The sequence below is a fragment of the Drosophila virilis genome, chromosome 5, assembly GCF_030788295.1.
Source record: "Drosophila virilis strain 15010-1051.87 chromosome 5, Dvir_AGI_RSII-ME, whole genome shotgun sequence".
Lineage (NCBI taxonomy): Eukaryota > Metazoa > Arthropoda > Insecta > Diptera > Drosophilidae > Drosophila > Drosophila virilis.
Window position 1 is genome coordinate 18,266,351 of NC_091547.1, and position 19,954 is coordinate 18,286,304.

The 19,954-nt window shown below is 42.0% G+C and overlaps 4 protein-coding genes across 8 annotated transcripts; 2 read left to right on the forward strand and 2 right to left on the reverse strand.

Annotated features, from left to right (window-relative positions):
- Positions 1-121: 121 nt before the first annotated feature.
- Debcl (Death executioner Bcl-2) lies at positions 122-4,489 on the reverse strand. Of its 2 annotated transcripts, none has more exons than XM_002049485.4 (4): positions 4,295-4,489; positions 3,464-3,967; positions 856-996; positions 122-788 (listed from the first exon to the last, which is right to left on the reverse strand). In XM_002049485.4, exons 2-4 carry the CDS (start codon positions 3,815-3,817, stop codon positions 330-332), a joined length of 954 nt encoding a protein of 317 aa, XP_002049521.2. In that variant the 5' UTR covers positions 3,818-3,967; positions 4,295-4,489; the 3' UTR covers positions 122-329. The 2 variants fall into 2 exon arrangements, with proteins under 2 accessions (XP_002049521.2, XP_070066460.1); XM_070210359.1 differs by having other exon boundaries at positions 3,464-4,076.
- Positions 3,915-17,191, reverse strand: Buffy (BCL2 family apoptosis regulator buffy). Of its 3 annotated transcripts, none has more exons than XM_015174307.3 (6): positions 17,076-17,188; positions 16,260-16,447; positions 5,836-6,123; positions 5,627-5,779; positions 5,205-5,513; positions 3,915-5,141 (listed from the first exon to the last, which is right to left on the reverse strand). In XM_015174307.3, exons 3-6 carry the CDS (start codon positions 6,103-6,105, stop codon positions 4,977-4,979), a joined length of 897 nt encoding a protein of 298 aa, XP_015029793.1. In that variant the 5' UTR covers positions 6,106-6,123; positions 16,260-16,447; positions 17,076-17,188; the 3' UTR covers positions 3,915-4,976. The 3 variants fall into 3 exon arrangements, with proteins under 3 accessions (XP_015029793.1, XP_015029795.1, XP_002049520.1); XM_015174309.3 differs by having other exon boundaries at positions 5,836-6,134; XM_002049484.4 differs by lacking the exon at positions 16,260-16,447 and having other exon boundaries at positions 5,836-6,134; positions 17,076-17,191.
- LOC6626102 (uncharacterized) lies at positions 7,547-10,749 on the forward strand. The gene is made up of 4 exons (XM_032437095.2): positions 7,547-8,065; positions 8,347-8,922; positions 8,987-9,159; positions 9,711-10,749. Exons 1-4 carry the CDS (start codon positions 7,698-7,700, stop codon positions 10,256-10,258), a joined length of 1,665 nt encoding a protein of 554 aa, XP_032292986.1. The 5' UTR covers positions 7,547-7,697; the 3' UTR covers positions 10,259-10,749.
- Positions 12,423-19,282, forward strand: Camp (Cathelicidin-like antimicrobial protein). Of its 2 annotated transcripts, none has more exons than XM_015173948.3 (4): positions 12,423-12,579; positions 17,696-17,792; positions 17,850-18,608; positions 18,666-19,282. In XM_015173948.3, exons 1-4 carry the CDS (start codon positions 12,424-12,426, stop codon positions 19,154-19,156), a joined length of 1,503 nt encoding a protein of 500 aa, XP_015029434.3. In that variant the 5' UTR covers position 12,423; the 3' UTR covers positions 19,157-19,282. The 2 variants fall into 2 exon arrangements, with proteins under 2 accessions (XP_015029434.3, XP_002049518.1); XM_002049482.4 differs by lacking the exon at positions 12,423-12,579 and adding an exon at positions 17,306-17,534.
- The last annotated feature ends 672 nt before the right edge of the window (positions 19,283-19,954 follow it).

Below are 19,954 nucleotides of genomic sequence, written 5' to 3' on the forward strand. Positions count from 1 at the left end.
GATACTTGGCTGTGGCATATATCGATAGATGCTTAACAGAAAGCTGTTAACCTTACATAGCAGTGCACTGAAACGGACTGTTAGCTGCAAAACCCGGTTAAATTCAAACTGATTAGATGAATTAGTTTTCTTTATGTAATTTATTTGCTCTATGTGATTGGCACTAAGTTAGGCATATGTACAAAAACAATATAACAAGTATCAATATCGATATCATATCAAACATTAAACAGATCTCTTTACAAGCTATTAAACGACTTTAAGCAGGAATGATTGCAAGTTTATCTCACTGACTACGGGGTACAATTATAACTAAAAACGACCCGAAATTAAAATAACAATGAATACAATTGACAGCCAATACGTTTACAAACATTTGAAACGACATAGGCGCCAGCCGAAATGGTCACAAACAGCGTCAGCCAGCCCAGAAATGTGAATTCACCGACATGCGGCCTTATATGCTTCTGTAATCCCAGCCAGCCGCCATTGTCGATTAGCCAGTAGACCAGATCGTCCTCAATAATCTCAGCAAGTCCGTCAACCAGGGTCTGCAAGTAGTCATAGTGGCCCTGGCGGACACAGTCAATGGCAAAACCGCCGCAGACGGAAAATATCGAGATAATTTTGCCCCAGGTGATGCTCGACCGAAAGAGATCCTTGGCCACCAGATTGAGAAGCATGGGCGCCATATCGCTGTCCTCCAGTTCACCAAAAGGCGCACGTGACAGCTGCCTAGAGACGTTCGTGTAGACGCGCGGATGCATGCGTTCCAGTTCCTCGCCCATCTTATATAAAATGGAAAGTCTTATTAATTAGATACGGGATTAACATTAGTTCGATTTAGATACTCACGCTATTGAGCGCTGGAAACACCTCATAGACCACATGTGACGATGGCTCCAATATGTTGCGTAGCCTTTGTATCACCTTCCGATTGAGTACCCCGGCACGTCGCAGTCGCGCTCTGATGTACTGCCCACACAGACACTTGCCCTGGGAAAATAAATAAATATAACGAAGTTCAATTAATAACCAATTCAATTCACATCAAATCGAATCAAATCAACTGATAGCTGTGCCAGCTTTGATCTTTGGCATATGGGGCCATCAGTGCCAAGAGTACACGATTTGCAGGTGTATCCATCAGTTGCTAGTCAAAATTTCCGCCAATCCGGAATCATATAATTTATGAATTCTGGAAACACTTCTGAAATACTTTTGGATTTCTTTGCCCATTTGTTTGGGTTTGTCGGCACCGACATTGGGAATTGTTTTTATAGCAGTTTTCAGCTATTCGCGTTAGCTTTTGGCCAAAACAAAAAATTTATGCTTGTCTGGGCTTCTGAAATTTTTGCCAATCACCGAACGAGTGACACCTGCTAAATTTCATTCACACATTTTACACACCTCAATATAGTTCTAAATTGAAAGCCGACGTAGCACATTAAATGCAACTCTCGCAAAAATAATATAAACAGCACAAAATCGAGTGTGCTCAACTATGAGATATCGTTTAATAGTTTGTTCACAGTTAACTAGAAAAATGCACGCACTGAGCAAGATGCTGGTTCGACGCGCTGACAAGTTAACAAGGTCAGGGTTTCATAACCCATCAATATATGATAGTCTGAACTATCCTAAGATATTTGCTAGATAATCTTTATCCCTCCAGAGTTACTCAGTACCCATAAATATATAATATCGTATGTGTACAAAAGCCAAATAGTTTAGATCGTATTGCACGCATTTGAGACACCCTAATTATACCCTATTAAATAACCTAGTTCGACACAGTAACATTACAGGGTGTTTAGCATTATTATAAAATAAAATATGAGTTTATTATTAACAGTGCGAGCTGTGCAGAAAGCTAAGAAAGTGGCCATATTTATGGGGATATGGGTTAATCATTAGCTACTCAAAAATTCTAAACAAAACTGAAAGTCTAGAGCTTATGTGCGATTGTACCCCCCACATTGGATATACACCTGTATTCTGCTACAGATCCATATGCATATATATATATGTGTGTGTGTGTGTGTGTGCCTGTGATGGATGTCTATTTAATTTACAATGTCATGCCGCTCGCAATTGTTATCGAGAGTCTGTAGTTATATTTTTTCGCGCAATTACCGTTTGTCATGCCAACCGACTTATTGAAAACAATTAAGAGACTTTGTGTTTTGGCGGCAACTTGACATATGCCATTGCCGAGAAAGACTTGACCTTGGTTAACCCAGTTATTGAAATGTTGACAATGTTCACTATTGGCCAACTCTTTCCACAAGCGGTTAATCACCCCAGCGTGTGTTTACTGTAAACACTCTATTAGCTATAAATCCATTCAATTTGTTTATGCCATGCACTCCCCAAGCGCCGACATAGTTATTACCGCCTGAAGATATGTTTTTATGTTTCCATTTCCAGCGCCTGCCCGATCCATCAACCCAACTGAACTTGCGAGTGTTACGAAACTCTCGAGCAATATATATATATATATATATTTTTTTTTTAGAATTTCTTTATTTTGTTTGCAGCTGTTTGGCTAACGTTTTTTTATTTAAAGCGAACTATTTTGTTTAGATTAGCAAGGGGGGGTTTTTTAGTGTATTTTTCTCTGGTTCGTCAGCTCAATTTTAGCTTCTAGCATTGACTTTTATATGGCTTATGTGACACCTCCTAACTAGCTGCAAGTTTTATAAGTATTAGCAATAATTTGTTGCTATTTATGTGTTTGCCTGTGTTTTATCTCAGAGCTAACTGAGCCAAGTTATGCAGGCCGCAGTGCTGCTGTTACGAGCTCCAACATTTTATCAACAAATGCAACAGTTATTGCAGCTATCGCCGGGTCGAGTAAATATTTCTAAATTATTTAATGGCAAACAAAAAAGTGCAAACACTTTTCCACTCAAAATGCAGTTTTTATTTTGTTATCAGCCGAGATAAACAAATTGCTAAAAAACTAAAAAATATAAATAAATAGAACTATATATATCTATGTTTATATATTTATATACGTATTTACAGACGTGCATTGCGAGTTTACCCTTTCAATTAAACGTCAGCGGCGAGGAGGGCTTATGTGCTGCACAGCCACGCCCACAACTTAGGTAATTTTTTCAAATAGAATTTTTTTTCTAGGTAAACAAAAATGAGACCACCAACTGTTTCATTATTTGCCTAAATTTTAACCAAAATATATGAATGTGTAATTTGTTTGCACAGCCTTTTCATATACCCTGTAAATATTAAATGTTGTGAAAAAGCTGTCACAACTAGCTGATTTTTTTATCATGATTTATACTCTTTGTTTATAGAAATTTATAACTATCTGATCAACCTAGATTACACAATATATATTTTTAATATTCTCAAATGTGGCTTCATTTGCACAGGGTATATCATGATGCGGTCTTCTTAGCTATCACTTTTTATCGCGCCCGTCTTGCTGGCGACTTACCTGATTAATAATTTCCATTTTGTACTCCTGATAGTTGGTCATGGTGCGTGTGCTGCTCGCCAGCGATGAGGTTGAGGCGGCGCGCGTCATGTGGCCAGCAATGGCCCCTGGCCCCGCTCCGGTACTGCCGCCGCTGCCCATATGCACGGATCTGCCATTGAGCGGAGCTCGCAAAGTTTTCCACTCGCTGGCCGCGGTGGCAATGGTGCTGCGTCTATTTGCCGTGTAGATCTCATGGTCCAGCGATGAGGATTTGAACTTGGCCAGCTTGGGGGTCGGTGTGGGTGTTGGGCTTTTGGGGGTGGCGGTGCTGGTGGCGGAAGCAGCTGTGGTCGGTGCCATGGCCATCGTCATGAAGGCGACGTCGCGCAGGCTATGCTTCGCTGCAGCTGGACAATGGGCCAAGTTGAGATCTCGCGCTTGTTCTTCTTATTACGGTTGCTGTTGCTGCTGTTGTTGTTGTCGCTGTAGCAGCCTCCACTGCCTACCCTTCGTAAGCTTCAGCTGCATGCAAGTTGTGTAAAAGTCGAGCTTTTAATATTACAGTTGCTTTCGCTGATTGTCGCCTTGCAATGAGCACAGCTAGTTTTGCGCTTTTTTGGAGGTGGTTTGGCTTGATAAAATGTGCAAAACAAAATACAAAACCGAGAATAAATGTTGCGCGCAAAGCGTAGACCAGGCAAACATATGTACACGAACGGCGCACACAAAAGAAAACAACTAAAAACTTGTTGTTGTTGCTGTTGCTGCTGGGCGATTGATTTTCAAGCTGCCTCTGCTGCTGCTTTCTTTTCGCTTTTGTTGTTGTTGCTGTTGTTGTCTTTATTTTACCTTTTTTCTGCGGCGCGTGTGTTTTTATTGTCGCTTCGCTTCACTTTGCTTTGAACTTTTAACCGAGAAATCTACGAAAAAAAAAAATATTGTGCAAACGTCGGGGTATTGCCGCTCCGTCTCGGTCACAAATTTAGCGGCCCCGATGTTCTAACGCGTAAGAGTGTGCGCCGTTAACTCAGCTGCTGCTCGTTTGGCTGCGCTGCCCGCTTTGGGGCCGAGCTCCAAAAAAGCACGCAACCAAAAGCTCTTCAGAGCGAGACAGCTACAACAGCCCTGTCCAATGCGTCTGTCGTCTTTGCATACCTCAAGTATGGCGCCAATTTTATATGGTTTGTGTATTTGCTTAGTTTTATAATAAATGGGCTTTTTAGCCATATTGGAACTGCCATTGCGACGTATGCTCTCGTTACAGTGCAATTGAAAATACTATTAATATATTAACAGCAAGCAATGTTTAAAACAAACATGTCGATAAAATTTCGCTAAGTAATTTGAAAACGCTGCATTCACAAAATTATCGATATTTACTAGACAACTCTGTGCAATAGAACCTAAATAAATACCACGCGCAGTATTCATTTTCTTTATTTATGAAGGTCACACTGCTCAACGGCGGACAACTTCAAAATATCAAAAATCAGAAGTAAGTTAAAATCTTTCTCACTTTTGCGTTCTTAAATCAGCTCGTAAATCGTTGGTATATTTTGGGAATCAATGTGTTGACAATAAAGCGAAAAAACATAAAAAGTAAAATCAAACCAAATACAACACCAATGACCAGCGTTGTCCACTCCAAAGGATTTAGACTGTTGGTTGTGGGTAATACGTGCGTATTGATGCCACTCTGTAAAGCCAATGAATAGGTTAGTTACAACTATTTTAGTAGAATGTGCACATTTGAATTTACCCATCCACCATTTTCATTTATCCAAGGTACCAGCTCATCTTCGATTACTTCGGAGACGCTCTCCATAAGCTTTGGCAAATACTCGGGATGACCCTGGCGCACACAATCCACCGATAGACCACCGGCTATAGCAAATAATGAGATCACCTTGCTCCACGTGATCTCAACACGGAACAGTTCACGACCCACCGCGCCCAGCAGCAAACTTACAGCATCCGGCGTGTGAAACTCGCCGCCAGGATTGCGGCATATCTGTCTCGCGACACCATTGTAGATGCGTGGATGCATGCGCTCCAGTTCATCACCTAACTGGGAATACAGATGACTTAATGATAGTTTATAATGTGATAGTTTGTATACCCTAAATGGTTTTATTAGCATAAGAGCCTTAAGAAGTAAGTTCTACTCATGCAAATACTCACCACCTGCACCGCTGGAAACACATCTCGCACTATGCCTATGGTGGTGTTGCTGTTGCCCAATATGCTGCGAATGCGCTGCAGTCCCAGCTTCTTGTTAAAGAGTCCGGAACGTCGCAGCCGCCGCTTAATATAGTGTCCACACAAGCAGCGTCCCTGGAGGAAAAAGCTAAACATCAATACATGTACGTATACCTATTAGATATTGTTACCTGTGTGATTATGTCCTGGGCAGGTATTTGAGCCGCTTTCCAGCCAATTGTATAGGACAGCTTGCGGGTAACCACATCGCTGACATTGCTCAGACGCCTGCGGGTCGTTTCCCGCTGACCCACCTCGAGCAGCGCCGCTGAGTGAAGCGTGGCCGGAAAACTGAATTTGCGTCGATTCTGGGCCTGAAGCAGACGTTCCGCCTGTGTGCTGATCATGGGGAAGCCGTTGCTGAAATTGTCGTTATTCGTTGGGAATGAGGTGCCTGGCATGTTGGCGCGAATGAGATCCTGAAAAACAGCTAACAACATTTGACAAGGAATAAATTAAACTGATCGCAACACTAATTGCAGTAATCGATAGCCGATATATTGCACGATATACGATATGCGATATGCGATATACGCTACGATTCGTGCCTATTTGGGCTTCATTAATTATTTCGATGTCGTAAACTGTGTGTGGCGAGCGCTGCTCATGTTAAATCAATTAATTGCCATTCGATTTGGCTGATGTGGCAAATTTTTGCGCGTTGTTGTCAATCTTTTGGGTGCCGGTGCCCATGAGAGACTTTTATCTGTATCTGTATCTGTATCTGTATCTGTGGCTGTGGCAGTCGATGGCAACGGCATGCTGGAAATGGGTTTTAGTTTGGCCGTCAAGGCGAAAACCTGCTACAACAACAACAACAACAACAGCAACAACAATCACAATGACAACATGAAGAACAGTTTTGTAGTATGTATAAGCCCCACAGACAAACAATTATAATCAAAAATAATTGCCTCAAATCATAAATGTCATGTTGAAATTGCATTAAATTTATGAATGACATTATTAACAGAGACTTGAGCCGCAAGGCAGAAAAGCCCACGTTTAGCGAATAATTGGAAAATGTTAAGAAGGAGGAACATGGATTAATAAAAAAAAAAAAAACAACTAGAGAGTTGAAATAATCAAGCAACCCATATCATTGCTCGAATATAAAATTCAAAGCTCCTTAGCCAAAGAAGCACATGCTTATCCTCATGTTAAATTTTAATTGACAGTGTTGCGAAACCTCTTATAAATATGGCATAGGCAGGTAACTGTAACTCTCTTAGACCCGAATTTACTTAGCTCAACATCCGTCTTTCTGTGCCTGAAATTTAATGTGTAATTATTCTCATTACTCTTTCATTACCGGCACTTCCCACACAAGAATGGCAGACTTATGAGGAGATTAAGTCTGAAGTATTTTGGCATTACTCTATATAAATTTATCTATATATATATAACAGTAGGTATATGTGGTCAGATGTATGCATCTAAAGCTTTGTTTTGTTATTGTAGTATTATTGATGAGTTTTTACTTTGTGCTACCATCTTTGGGCACATTAACGACGGGCTCGTTAAGTTTGATTGGCGCTCGTGTCTTTTTGTTTTGACCATTGCAAACGGATGTCTGCAATGTGGCCAAAATGTTGTGAATGCGTGTTGTCATTAGTTGTCCGGCGGCGGCATGTCAAATGGCAAATGATTTGTGGATTTGGCACTGGCTGCGACAAGTGAAGTTGACCGAGGATGGTCATAGATACGGGTGTTGAAGTGGTATCGTCTAGGGAGTACTAACAGCAATTAGTTTTTACATAACCTGGCCCAATAAATGCTGCACCGCCGCATCGTTCGTGTTCAAGGAAAGTTGTCACAATCGACACAATACAATAAAATCGTGTGCCTTGAACGCATAGAAAGTAAAGTTTTTAAATAAAATGGAATTCTACATGGGGCATTTGGGTCAGCCGAAATCACGATTATCGATTATGCGGCTTTAGCTTATAAAAGCTCTCCCACATATGGTTGGATCAGTTAGTAATTGCACAGAATGTCGCCCAACTGGACGTACTTGCTAATTGTCAGCTCTACTTTGCTGCTGCTTGAACGAGCCTTCGCGGATGTGGCTCACTTCTTTGCGGCACCCTCTGAATTTGGCAGCTATCAGCAGGGACAAACGCCCTTTCAGCTGGCCTTTGCGCCACCTGCTCTATATGGACCGCCAGCTGGCAGTCCTGTGACTCCAGCACCTGTGGCACCCGTAGCGCCTGCTACCACGGAGTTTAGTCTGCCAGAGATAATTGAGAACCGCAGCGTTAAGGGTTCCAGTCAGGGACATGGCAATTTTATTCCCCTGAGCCAACATTACCTTCCACCCGGCAATGAGGAGCGACCCAGCTATGAAATTCCTAAGCCAAGGTTTGTAGAATTTTTAAGTGACAGGTCTTAAGCAAGGCTCATCTGATTAGGCTTTTTATCCTGCCGCTGGGCAGCTATCCTTATTGTGTTCTGTGGCTACAGGTCAAAACTCAGCTTAATTTACTATTTAAACAGCTTAAAGCGCAGAAGCTTTTAGATAGGCTTTCAGTAAATTCTTTCTTTCCGTTCCGCAGCTATGAGCTTAAATTACTATTTAAACAGCTTAAAGCTCCGAAGCTTTTAGATAAGCTTTCAGTACACTCCTTCTTTCCGTTCCGCAGCCATGAGTTCGAGGGCTACTATTATCCACAGCCCAGCGCCAGCAGCACCACGCGCATTCCCGCGACAACAACAACAACGCCACGCCCCATCATTGTGCAGGAGCCCGGAGATGATGATGAGCCTTTGTCCTCACCTGGCTATGATTATAATGCGCCGCCGCAGCGCCCCTCAACGCCAGCGCCCGTCTACCTGCCGCCAGCGGAGAACAGTCCGCAACAGCTGCGCCTACGCCTCAAGGATATGCGCTGCCTGCAGTTGGGCTACTTTCGTGCAGTGTTAAAACTGGACAGTTTTCTGGGTGCCGCGCCAGTGCTGGAAAACGACAACGAGGAAGTGCAGGACAAACAGTGCGAGCTGAAGCTATCGCGCAGCTTTCTGCTCTTGGACATTGCGGGCGCAGACTTTGAGCGCTGCGGAGTGCGCACTTGTGGTCAGGACTTGTGTCTGCGTCTGCGTTTTCCGGCCATACGCGGCCTCCGCACTGGCGGCGACTCCATTCTGACGCTGCACTGCAAGACGCAGGAACGCGTGGCGGTCAAGACGCATGCACTGAAAATGGGCGTGGCCAATGATGTGTAAGTCGAGAAGTGTAGTGGTGCCCACAGCATTTGAGTAATATTTGCCATTCTCGTCGCACAGACAGGCGCGCAGTGTTGGCAGCTATGCCCATGGTGGCAATCAGAATGCCTTTCGCACCCACGTGGAACTACTGAGACGGGGCACCAATGGCTATACGCGACACCTGGAGAGCAACGGGGCGGTACAACTGGGCGAGGAGCTGTTGCTGCGCGCACATGTCCTGGCTGGCGATGGTAAGTTTTAAGATTTGTATTTATATAAAAGTTGTTATAAGCACATAACAGCTTACTGCAAGGCTAAGTGAAAGCTCTTAAAACAATAACGCTGACCTTATCGTTTAAAATGGTTTAGTTTAAATTTATATTCGGCTAACACCTTAATCCTTTCGAGAATTTCTACATTTCTACGCACTAAAGCTTACTGTGAGATAATTAGAACTTTCACAAAAAGCTCACTTAATCCACGCTCATAAAAGCTTTCTGTTAGAATAATTGTACATGTAAGCTTGCTTTAAGCTTGAAAGCCATGCATGATTTATGTCATATAATATGAAAGCTTTCCGTGTGATAACCACTTTAACATCAAAGCACATGAAAGCTTTCTGTGAGATAAATTGCACATAAGAGCTCACATAAAGCTCTAAAGGAATGTATCATTTACATCAAAGCACATGAAAAGTTTTTGTGAGATTAATTGTACTGGCTGTGATGTCTATGTGTGTGCTGTAAAAAGTATTTAATAGTGTTTAAGCTCGTGAATAGAGATTGATTTCTCCCTTTAATAGGCTGGAACTACACCAAGCTAAGTGACGTGCAGCTGCAACGCATCTCAGCAGCTGGCGAGGTTTTGAATAGCGCCCAGCTGATCAACCCACGCGGCTGTCTGAATCCCGCCATGCAGAGCATCTGTGCGCATGCGCCCAGCCCTGAGCTGCCGTTGGGCCAGCGACTGCAGTTTCGAGCCATCATGTTTCCGGGCATGCACAGCGGCGATGTGCTGGTCATGTCCATGCGCATTACGGCCTGTCTGGAGCGCGAAGATTGCCAACTAACGGCTCAGGATTGCCAACCAGGTGTGGCACAGAGACGACGACGGGATACTCGGCTGGTTGCCGATGGCAATGGAACAGAGGCTTCGGAATTGTCTCACATAACCTTCAGGGTAATTATGCCGCACATGAGCTTCATGGAGGAGCAGCCAGCAGTTGTCAGCGATTTGGCCAATGCGAATGTGGCTGAAAGCACCAAGTCGTTGGCTTTGTTTGGCAGCGTGGCTTTTGTGGTCCTGCTGCTGGGTGTGGCCGTAATGGCGCTTTATAAGCTGGGCAAATAGCTGGCCGGAGATAGGGATAGGAAAAGGGACAGCATATCTTGCTACCTCTAAAAGAAAACATTGAGTGTTGTTGCATATAAAACTTATCATTACCTTAAATAAATTGAAAAAGGCTCTTCTGGTCACCTTCCACCTATATATTAAAGTTCTGGATTTGAAGTGGTTTACTGAATGAGTTCACAGTTTAAATAACCATTTTAATAAAGCTGCTGGATCCTTTTATGTACCCTTTTAGAGGGTATTATAATTTTGTCAGGAAATGTGTAACGCTTAGATGCACAGAAGAAGAACTTCAATTCCATAAAGTACATATATTCTAGATCTACATCTAAGGTTATCGCCTTGTAACTGTTGCAGGCAGTACAAATGACGGACGACCGTTAAAGATTTAAATGCCAAACATAAAGTCCCTTGGTTGAACACAGGATGCTACTTAGTAAAGATCAAATAACAATATGTTACTCAAGAGTGTTTAGCTCTTTAAAAATAAATGCATACTCTATTATTGTCTTTCGAAAATCTTAGCTTTCATTCTTAAATCTATTTCTATTTTATATTTTCACTTTAAGCTTTCTTTTTATCTTGTCATACTACGAAGTTTTTTAGCATCAGGTTTTGCTGCTTTGCCTACCTGATCTCCATATACAAACCCTTTAATGGCTTTCTCGCATATGATTTTCACTTGGCTCACTTTCCTGGCCATTTCTGATCCGTATCCAAAAAAGCGTCCACCCAATTTCTACCTTCACATTCTGCATCCCAATGCTCGCTGGCAGCGCCATTAACCACACCCAACCACAGACAGCTGCAGCAGCAACTCAGCTGCCACAATCTGTGGCGCCAATCTGAGCCGAGAGCGGCTCCTTGGTTGAAATGTGCATGTGGCAAGCGAACAAATTTGAACTTATCTGCCGAGCGAAATCGACAGCGGGCAAATGTTTGGCCTGTTTGGAGCTACTAAAACAGAAATTAGCACTTAATAAAATGTTATTTATGTTCATGTCGCATGTAATTGGACGGGCCTGAGAATAAAGCTACAAACAAATCTCAAAACATGGCTCGACGACTGATTACCAAACTGTGCGCAATTCAAAAATTGCGATCTGTCCGTTTTATGGCCAAATGCGAAAACTGAAATTCTATCACGTTTTCACGCTTGGAGCACATTTAATGAAACCAAATACGCAAAGAACTCGCTTTAGCTTTTTGGCTTTGTTATTTGGTGCAATTTGTAGTCATTTCTTATGTTAATTCTCCAATCGAGCTGCAACTGGAGCCCGCACCAGTTGCCATCACAAAGGGGGGTACGAAACGGCGTCCAATTAGCAGCTGATTGATGGCCTAATACATCATGGGGGGCACACAACGTACTACTTCAAATAGATAATAATTATTGGCTTGGGTGTTAGCCGATTACGTGACCAAGTCAACCACACTGTATAGTTAACCACAATATGTAGCTGTAGTTCACATTCATCAATCCCAATTTAAGTACCTTCGTCTAGTACATCCATTGCCTGGCCCGATTTTCAAGTCCGCGACCCACTGACTCTCTCTATTAGATAACACATCTAATGTATATACTTAATACCCTTGTCGATTAGTTATAAGCTTACACATCAAGTATATTGATTTAATACCCTGTTAGATAAATCAGAGATAACAACAAATTTTGAATTCATACTGGAGCTTTTGAATATACTAATCCGCATTCGAAATGTCAGAATTTGTCTAGCTATGTGAAAGAATATAAAACTACGAAATGCTATTTGCCGATCGTTTTGATGCTAGCTTTATGCTGTTATAATGCAACACTCAAACTTGTCATTGTCCTCCTGGAGTTTAAGTGCTGTAAAACATCGCAAAAGATCATGGCAGAGATCGAGTGCTGTACAACATTGGAGTCTCGAATAACGCAGCTTAAACAAACTTAAAGCGTTTATGACGCGGCTTTAAACTATATTATCGAAACGATATAATCTGAATAAATACATTTGAATGCTCTATAAGCCCATTTAGTGAAAAATTGAATATAATTTCATTGTACATATATCGATATTAATCAACACTATTGGTTAAAGTGGACTCTTCGAAAGCCACATAGTAGGCCCCATCACCATTCAAAACTTTTTGCAGTTATACGATTAATTGTGACATCCGCAAACATGGTATTCGAAACTGAATCAAATTTCGCAAGATTAGCGCGATTTGACATCAACATGAAACTGAATCGGGCGCGCGAAATGTTAGAACAAGCCGCGGCAAAGTTGAGCATAATGAAATCATTTGGTTCTTCGGCACGACAATGGCACGATTATCAGGTGAGTGCGGAGTCAGGGAAGGTGTCTTTCGGTTGCGTGTTAGCTTGTTATATGGTCTGTAAATGCTGACCCATGATATTCCCATCGAATGCACATCTGTGGCACAGAGGCAGCCACATTGCTAAACACATAACTGGCAAGTGGCATGCACCTTATGGTTGCCAGTTTGGGCCGACTCCGGGCTAATTAATAAAAGCGACACGTTTTGCGGCACAATCGCATGTGTTCCAGGCACGACCACAACATGGCTTGCAACTACTTTGTCTTTGTCGCAAATGGCAGGCAAAATGTTTACTTAGTGCACATAAATTAAGTGTCGAACATTCAGCCGTCCGATACCCGTCCCAACCGCCCGTCTCTACTCTCCCCTGCACCGCATCGTTCAAGCCTCAGCTGGCGCTTAACTTTGTAGTCAACACTCGACGCGGACTTCGTTGCCCACTAAGCCAACAATTTACACTCTTCCATTTCGCAGCCGAATCGCAGCCAGGCCTAAAAACAATTTTCATGTGTCTCTCGGTCTTGTACTGCTTAAATTAGCGACTACTTTAGTGCCCAATTTAGCAATTTCTGTTAAATATTTATGAATGCACTTCAGTTTAGTCAATTTTCAGTCAGTTTTCAATGAACAGCAACAGCTACAGGCCACAAGATTCTTTGAATGGGGCTCAGGCCCCAAGATTCCATTAAGCTCGATATTTGATGCTCATTAAGTTATTTAATGATTTCATGATGTTCATGAGTCAATCGATTAGTTCGTTCTCGCCGTGGAATTCGGTTGTATGATGCTGTCAATTTGTCTGCTTATCGAATGAATGATATATGTACTCTATTCCTCAAATGTTTATTATATCACAGTAAATTCTTATTAAATTGCATTAATTGGAATTAGTAGTCCCTGCAGATCTTGCTCCAGCTCTCTTCGATCTGTTTAAAATTTAGTACTTTTGTCCTGCGGTTTTGCAGATATGTAAGAATAGTGAAGGTCGTAAACTGAGCTTCATGATAAATTGGTTCGATTTTGATATAACTTTGTTTACATGTGGAACTTATAAATGCCGAGTTTGATCAGGATATCTTGTTCAACAAAAAACATATTCAAACGAAAACCTAAATTTCGATAGTTCCGATTGCAGATATACTGATCCGATCCGACCGATTCAGACATATATACTGCCTGCAAGCTTAGAACTTTAAAGCTTAGCTGATTTAATATATACTCAAACCAATACGATTGGTTTATAATTTCGGAAATCAATCACAATCCCAATCAATCACGCCTCCCCTTGTTGCCTGAAGCGCATTCCCATTGGTTAATCAATATAATAAAATCGAATCACATCGAATAGTCAACGCCTCGAAGCACTCATTAGCAACTTTTATTAACCAAATGTGTCGCGTGATTTATTTTTTATTTTTACTCACTTCAATACTTCAAATGCGGCCAGTTGCCATTGGCCCGAACGTTAGATCGGGCCACTGCAGCGCCTTAAATTAACGTCAAGCATTTTGGCTAATACAATGCGAGTTTTTCTCTTTTGCTCCTATACACGCTCGCAAAACGAAAAGAGTATATTGGCTGTGCTCAACGTTTATCTGTCTGTGCTAAAGACGGCAACTGAAGAGCTTATATTGGAATATGTCTATATTGGTTTCGACCCTTGTCAGACATGGATCCACTATTTGAGCCACGCCAATTAGACCAATTGTAGCTCGCTGCCCCTCAAGAAAGATCTACCTCTAAAGATCTACCCAGAAATATCTACCAATTGACTTGGTTGGAATGATCTGAGCGTGTATTGTGCAGTCAGTTGCACCCGACTGCAACATTCTCACTTAGTTTTTTCTTTTTATTGGCTTGGCAGCTCGCTTTTTATTTTCAGTTGGCAGTCACAGATCGCGTCCGAGTCTGATTCAATTCAATTCGAGTTTGTGAGCCTTTTTTTTATATTTTATTTTAGCATTTTAGCCATGTTAACATTTGTGTTATTGATTTTTTACAACAGTTGACAGTTACGCAGGCGCATTGGACGGCAATTCCTTCCCACTCTGCACCCCGTAATCAATTTCAATATATTTATATATTTATACGCTGCTTTTGGAGTAAAACTCTGTATATTAGGCTTGTTTAATGTGTTCCTGAACTATTCAGAGTTCATAAATAATAAGTTTTGATATTTGCTTATCTTCCCTAAGAGTGGGACAAAAGTATGTTTGCTTTTTTGTCTCATTTTCAAAAAGTTGCTTGCGCACACATTTTGCTTAAAACAGAGTATGTAACAGTCGTGCGTGTCTGTGTGCAGCATTTTTGCTTGATTTTTGTCGACTTTTTCTCGCTGACTTTTGCATTTGGCTCTGATTTGGCGCATGACAAACGATTCGAGCAATTTGACTTTCGATTTTTGATTGGTTTATCAAATCGCAGTTCATTAAAATGCCAAAATACATTTAATTGCATTTTTGATAGCCTAAACCACAGAAGCCTCCAATCTGGTTACGCTTCGGCTATAATACTTTAAAAACAAAATATTTGTATTTAATCCACGATTACATGCAATTTAGACGCAAATAAATTTGCGGTCTTCTGACGTCTATGAAAAATCATGCTTAGTACTAGGCTAGAAGATACCCTGTAATCGCAGCAAGCAGTGCATCAAACCCATTCCCTTTAGTCTTTATCTGATTTGGAAGTTTAAAAGAAAGCGAAAACCCACAATCCAATTTTCGTGTCTCTAGCTTGCGGGCTTATATATACGTAAGCGATATCCGGAATATATATATATATATATATACTTTGCATATATAAAGTAAATTGTCAACAAGCCTTTTCGTATTTAATTTTTTATGAGCATAGGGTATATGCACATTAGGAAAACAACGTTATGAGAAATTTGCAAAATTTGTGAGTTAGAATCGAATGCAGGTAGCTGCAGGTGTTCATATTTTGCGGGGAATCAATAACTGCTACTCGTATCGTTGGGTGGGTGTTGATTTAGCACTTTTTATTTTATACCATCCACGGGCCGATTTACGTCATTCAATTCGAGCGTGTAAAGTTACTAACAATTTGCTATGAGTCTTGTTAATTGCAATGTGGCGAATATTGAGCTACCTTCGAAGGTGCGGGGGGTGCGGGAGGTGCGGCGGATTGGTGCGGGAGGTGCGGCGGATTGGTGCCACGTATCGAATTCATGTTGACATGGTGAACAACATGAATAATATTCTTTTGTTTGTTTATTAATGGCTATTGAGACGGATTAAGTAGGTGGCAACGGTCAAATACACAGTTGTGTTTAAAGATGAAACATATGGATGTGCTTGGCATACACTGAGAGAAACGTAATCATCTAATATTGTGTAGAATTGAAATTTGTAGTCTATGTATTTACTCGATAATAAAAAAAGCTAGATAAAATAACCAAGAACAATTATATTGTTTCGCTCGTTTTGAAAGTTCTAGTTAAAAAAAAAACTATGTGGCAACTCTTTTTTGTTAAAACGGGCTGCCACCTAACCCATCAAATGTGTGGGAGAAGGGGCGGTTATCAAAAAATGTACTTACTCGACTTTAATTGTTGCGCTAAAAAAACTAGAGACAATAAAAATAATACTTATTTAGCACAAAGATTGTTAAGAAGAAGAAGCGAAATGTAAATGCAAATAATGAAGAAGCCGTTTACCTCGATGTAGACTCTCGTGTGTTTTCGCACACTGTAGATTAATATTTTCAACAGTTTCTTTCTGTTAAGTATTTGCCGCCTTTGTCAATAAACACTGGTTGTTTAGTAATCCAAATGACGTTGCCCGATTGTAATTGTTATGTGGGTGTGCGCGTGTGTGTATTGAAACGCAGCTCAGTTCACACAAGCTTAACCCCCCACGCAAAAAAAAAAAGAAAAACAGAAATAATTTAATTAAAATAAAGTTGGACTCTTTGTGCGCTATTGGGGGAAAAGAGTGCGTTCAACTTTATAATTTAGCGAGTGGCCTTTGGTTTGGTGGGCTCAGTGCGTTATTTACTTTACGTTAATGCATTAATTGGTTAAATAAATGGCCTAGTCGAGCCGAGCCGAGCCACACCAAGTTTTTCTTATCGGCATGCGGCATACAATTTCATTGATACGCGCATATTCTCGTTGTTTATCTTTTAGTGTCGGATGCGCAATTTGCGCTGATAATGATTTTGTGCTTTGCCTGTGATAAATGATACGCGAAAGAGAAGTATATAAATATATGCATGTACGTATGTAGGTGTATACATGTGTGTATGCGAAGACCTGTAAAGTGCGCGCGGTGTTGCATGAAAATTGCTTAATTAACTATGCGTTGCGCGTTTTTGGGGTCTTGAGCATTCACGGTCACCGTTTTTGGCTGAAGGTTTTTATTGTTATCGTTGTTATAAGATACTTTAGTGGCAGCGATTTAATATGCCTTATAAAATCAATAATTTAAAACACTTGTTGTATTTATAGAAATTGAACACTTAAGCCACTAACCGATTAAATCTTAATGGAAGTTAAAATTCGTTAAATGCAAGTAGCCGCAGCGCGCAACAGCTTTCAATCGTTTCTCGTGTCGCGTACGTGGTAGGCGAGCGTTGAAAATGTAATGAAAAACGAAAAGGCGCGCCGATTCAACTGGTCGCGCAAGTGTTGGACAATCTTGCGCAAAATGTCGCTTGGCAGCACTCATCGATTGTTGTGCGATGCTTATCGATCTATCGATTGTGTGGGTTGCAGGGTTGCAGAGAGACGCTGCGATTGGCGTCCTCTGATTAAAAAAAAGTGCAATAATTTTTCTCAAAAAGTGCAATAAAACTCGTTTGCAGTTCTCGGCACTTCACAATGTCGCTGACCATAGTCAAATATCGAAAAACAGCTGACGGCATTCTGCCCATAACGCCCACTGTGATATTTAGACCTAAAGTGCAAGTGCAGCCACAGCAAACTGTCAAGGTATACAAACATATGCGTTGAAAATATATACATACATATGCTGAGTTGCCACAAACAGCTGTTTTGCGGCAATGTGGCAACCCAATGAACATGTGGTTGTTTTAGAAAACACTTGAATTTCTCTTTGATCTTATTTTAATTTGTATTATCATGCATTACAGAAGGTAGCAGGCACTACTATTGCTCTCGGCAAAATACCTGCCGGAGCTATTATCAAGCCGAGTATGAAACGCGCCTCCAGCAGCGCAACATCTCCAGGTGAGTAGGATTTGACTGCTGCATGCAAGCTTTGCTCACCTAGTCCACATTTCACAGCCGCTCCTTTGGTAAAGACGCCAAAGTATGTGATGCAGTCGAGCAGCTATGCCAGTGCATCGTCCCCCTCACTGGCCTGGCAAACGTCGTCCTCACCGCTGGCTAGCATTAAGAAGGAATCGTTAGGCGCTGCAATTAGTTCCCTTCCGCCCAATACGATTATAAAAGCAACCACTAGACAACCCCTATCCACGACCAACAGCCCGTTGCCAGGTCATGTTAGTGCACTGGGCACAGGGTCGTCGTCCCCTGCCGCAGCACCTGCGGTCGCCTCCGCGGTGCGTCAGGCTGTTTTCCTGAAACGCGATATGCCACAACGCACCATGCGCAGCATGACATTGGGCTCCATTGATATGGCCTCTACACTGCATCTGGGCGTATCCAGCGCACATTTGCCACTGTTTAAGCGGCACATTTGTAAATACGCAAATCTGTCGCATCTGGACTGCTGCGTAACGCTGCGAAAGCTGCGTCTGAACGAACCATTTGCCCTACTCGCCGAGTTCTTTGAGCTGAGCGAGCAAGATGTGGAACAGACATTCAAGCGTACGCTTATCAAGCTGGCACGCTGCCTGCGTCCGCTCATTCGCTGGCCAGACGCCAAGCACTACTCTGAACGCTTAAAGCACATGCCTTTAGCCTACAGAGCCAACCTGCTGCATGTGCGATCGCTGATTGAGTGCGTTGAGACGGAGGTGAGCGAGACGCTCAATTTCGGCTGCGACAGCTACAAGTTTATCCTGTGCCTCAACACGAATGGTGAGTACTTCGAAGACGTTCCAACTCTGCTCTTGATCAATTGTAATTATTTTACAGGTGTTATTAGCTATGTGTCAGATGCCTTTCGTGGCGACTGCGATGATCTGCAATTGTTTGAGGCTACCAATTTTAAGGACATCATACCCAAGTACTTAACGCTATGCGCGGAGCCAGGCAAAGCTGTTAGACGCTCACCTAAAACCAATGCAGATGATGGCCTAACAGATGAGGAGTACGAGGCACAGGATGATGAGCCAAAGCAAATCCTGAGCAAATTTGATGAACAGCGATTGGCTGGCCAATTGGCCAACATGCAAACGATGTCCGTCTCAAATGGCGCACTCACCTCCACACGTGCACCGCAGCTCCAGTTGCCTACGTTGCGCGTCAATGAGCCCGCCTGTCGCACACAGATGCGTCACACGATCGACACGTTGCGAGAGTTCAAGATACTCGATCACTGTGCTTTGCAGCAGACCCCACTGCTGGGCTATTTGAACGAGATGCTGATTGTCGCTGCGGCGCTTTGTAATCTGCAGCAGCAGTAGTAGCAGTAGCAAAAGTTTAGCTTAAATTTAAACAACACCTGTTTTAAGGTCGTTACACTCGCGATTATGTACACAATATGTTAGCATTACAATTTAAATTTTGATACTAAATGTTGTATTTAGTCACTTTTAATTACTGTAATTTGCAGCGGCACAACAGCAACAGCAACAGAAGCTGGCACTTTCACATGCCTGCTCTTTGTTGTTAGCACAGCCCTTGATTTGCTGTAGCTGTTGCTTGTAGCAATTGCATTTGGTGTATATTTTAATAGCCTTGTATACACTTTGCTGCGGATCCTATAACTTTGTCACGCACTCAGCAAGACATTCGAGGAATCCGTTTAGTATATTGCACATATTCTCAAATTTGTTTAATCATGCCATGTGGCACATATGTTTATACATATCACTATATGAGATAGTTTATAGACAAATATCAGGCATTAGTGTCAGCAAGGGTATAACATTGTCGGCAACCCGAGCATAAAAATTCTTTTCTTTTTGCTATAAGCTTCATAACGAGCTGTGTTTAGTATGCAGTGCAACAGGTTGCCGCGGCTGCTGTTGCTACTGTGCTGGCTACTGCAATTTGACATTGTTGACCTTTAGCAACTAGGCATTGTTTATATTTATGCACACATATTTGTATGCCATTCCATGTCTTGTTTTCATATTGTTTCATGTATTTTGTATTTTCATGGCTTACACAACCTTTTCGAAATGGCCGTCGTTGCCGTGCTTTAGACACCCACAAGCTGTGTTAAGATCTATTTGTGCAGCTGTTTGGCGCCTCTAACG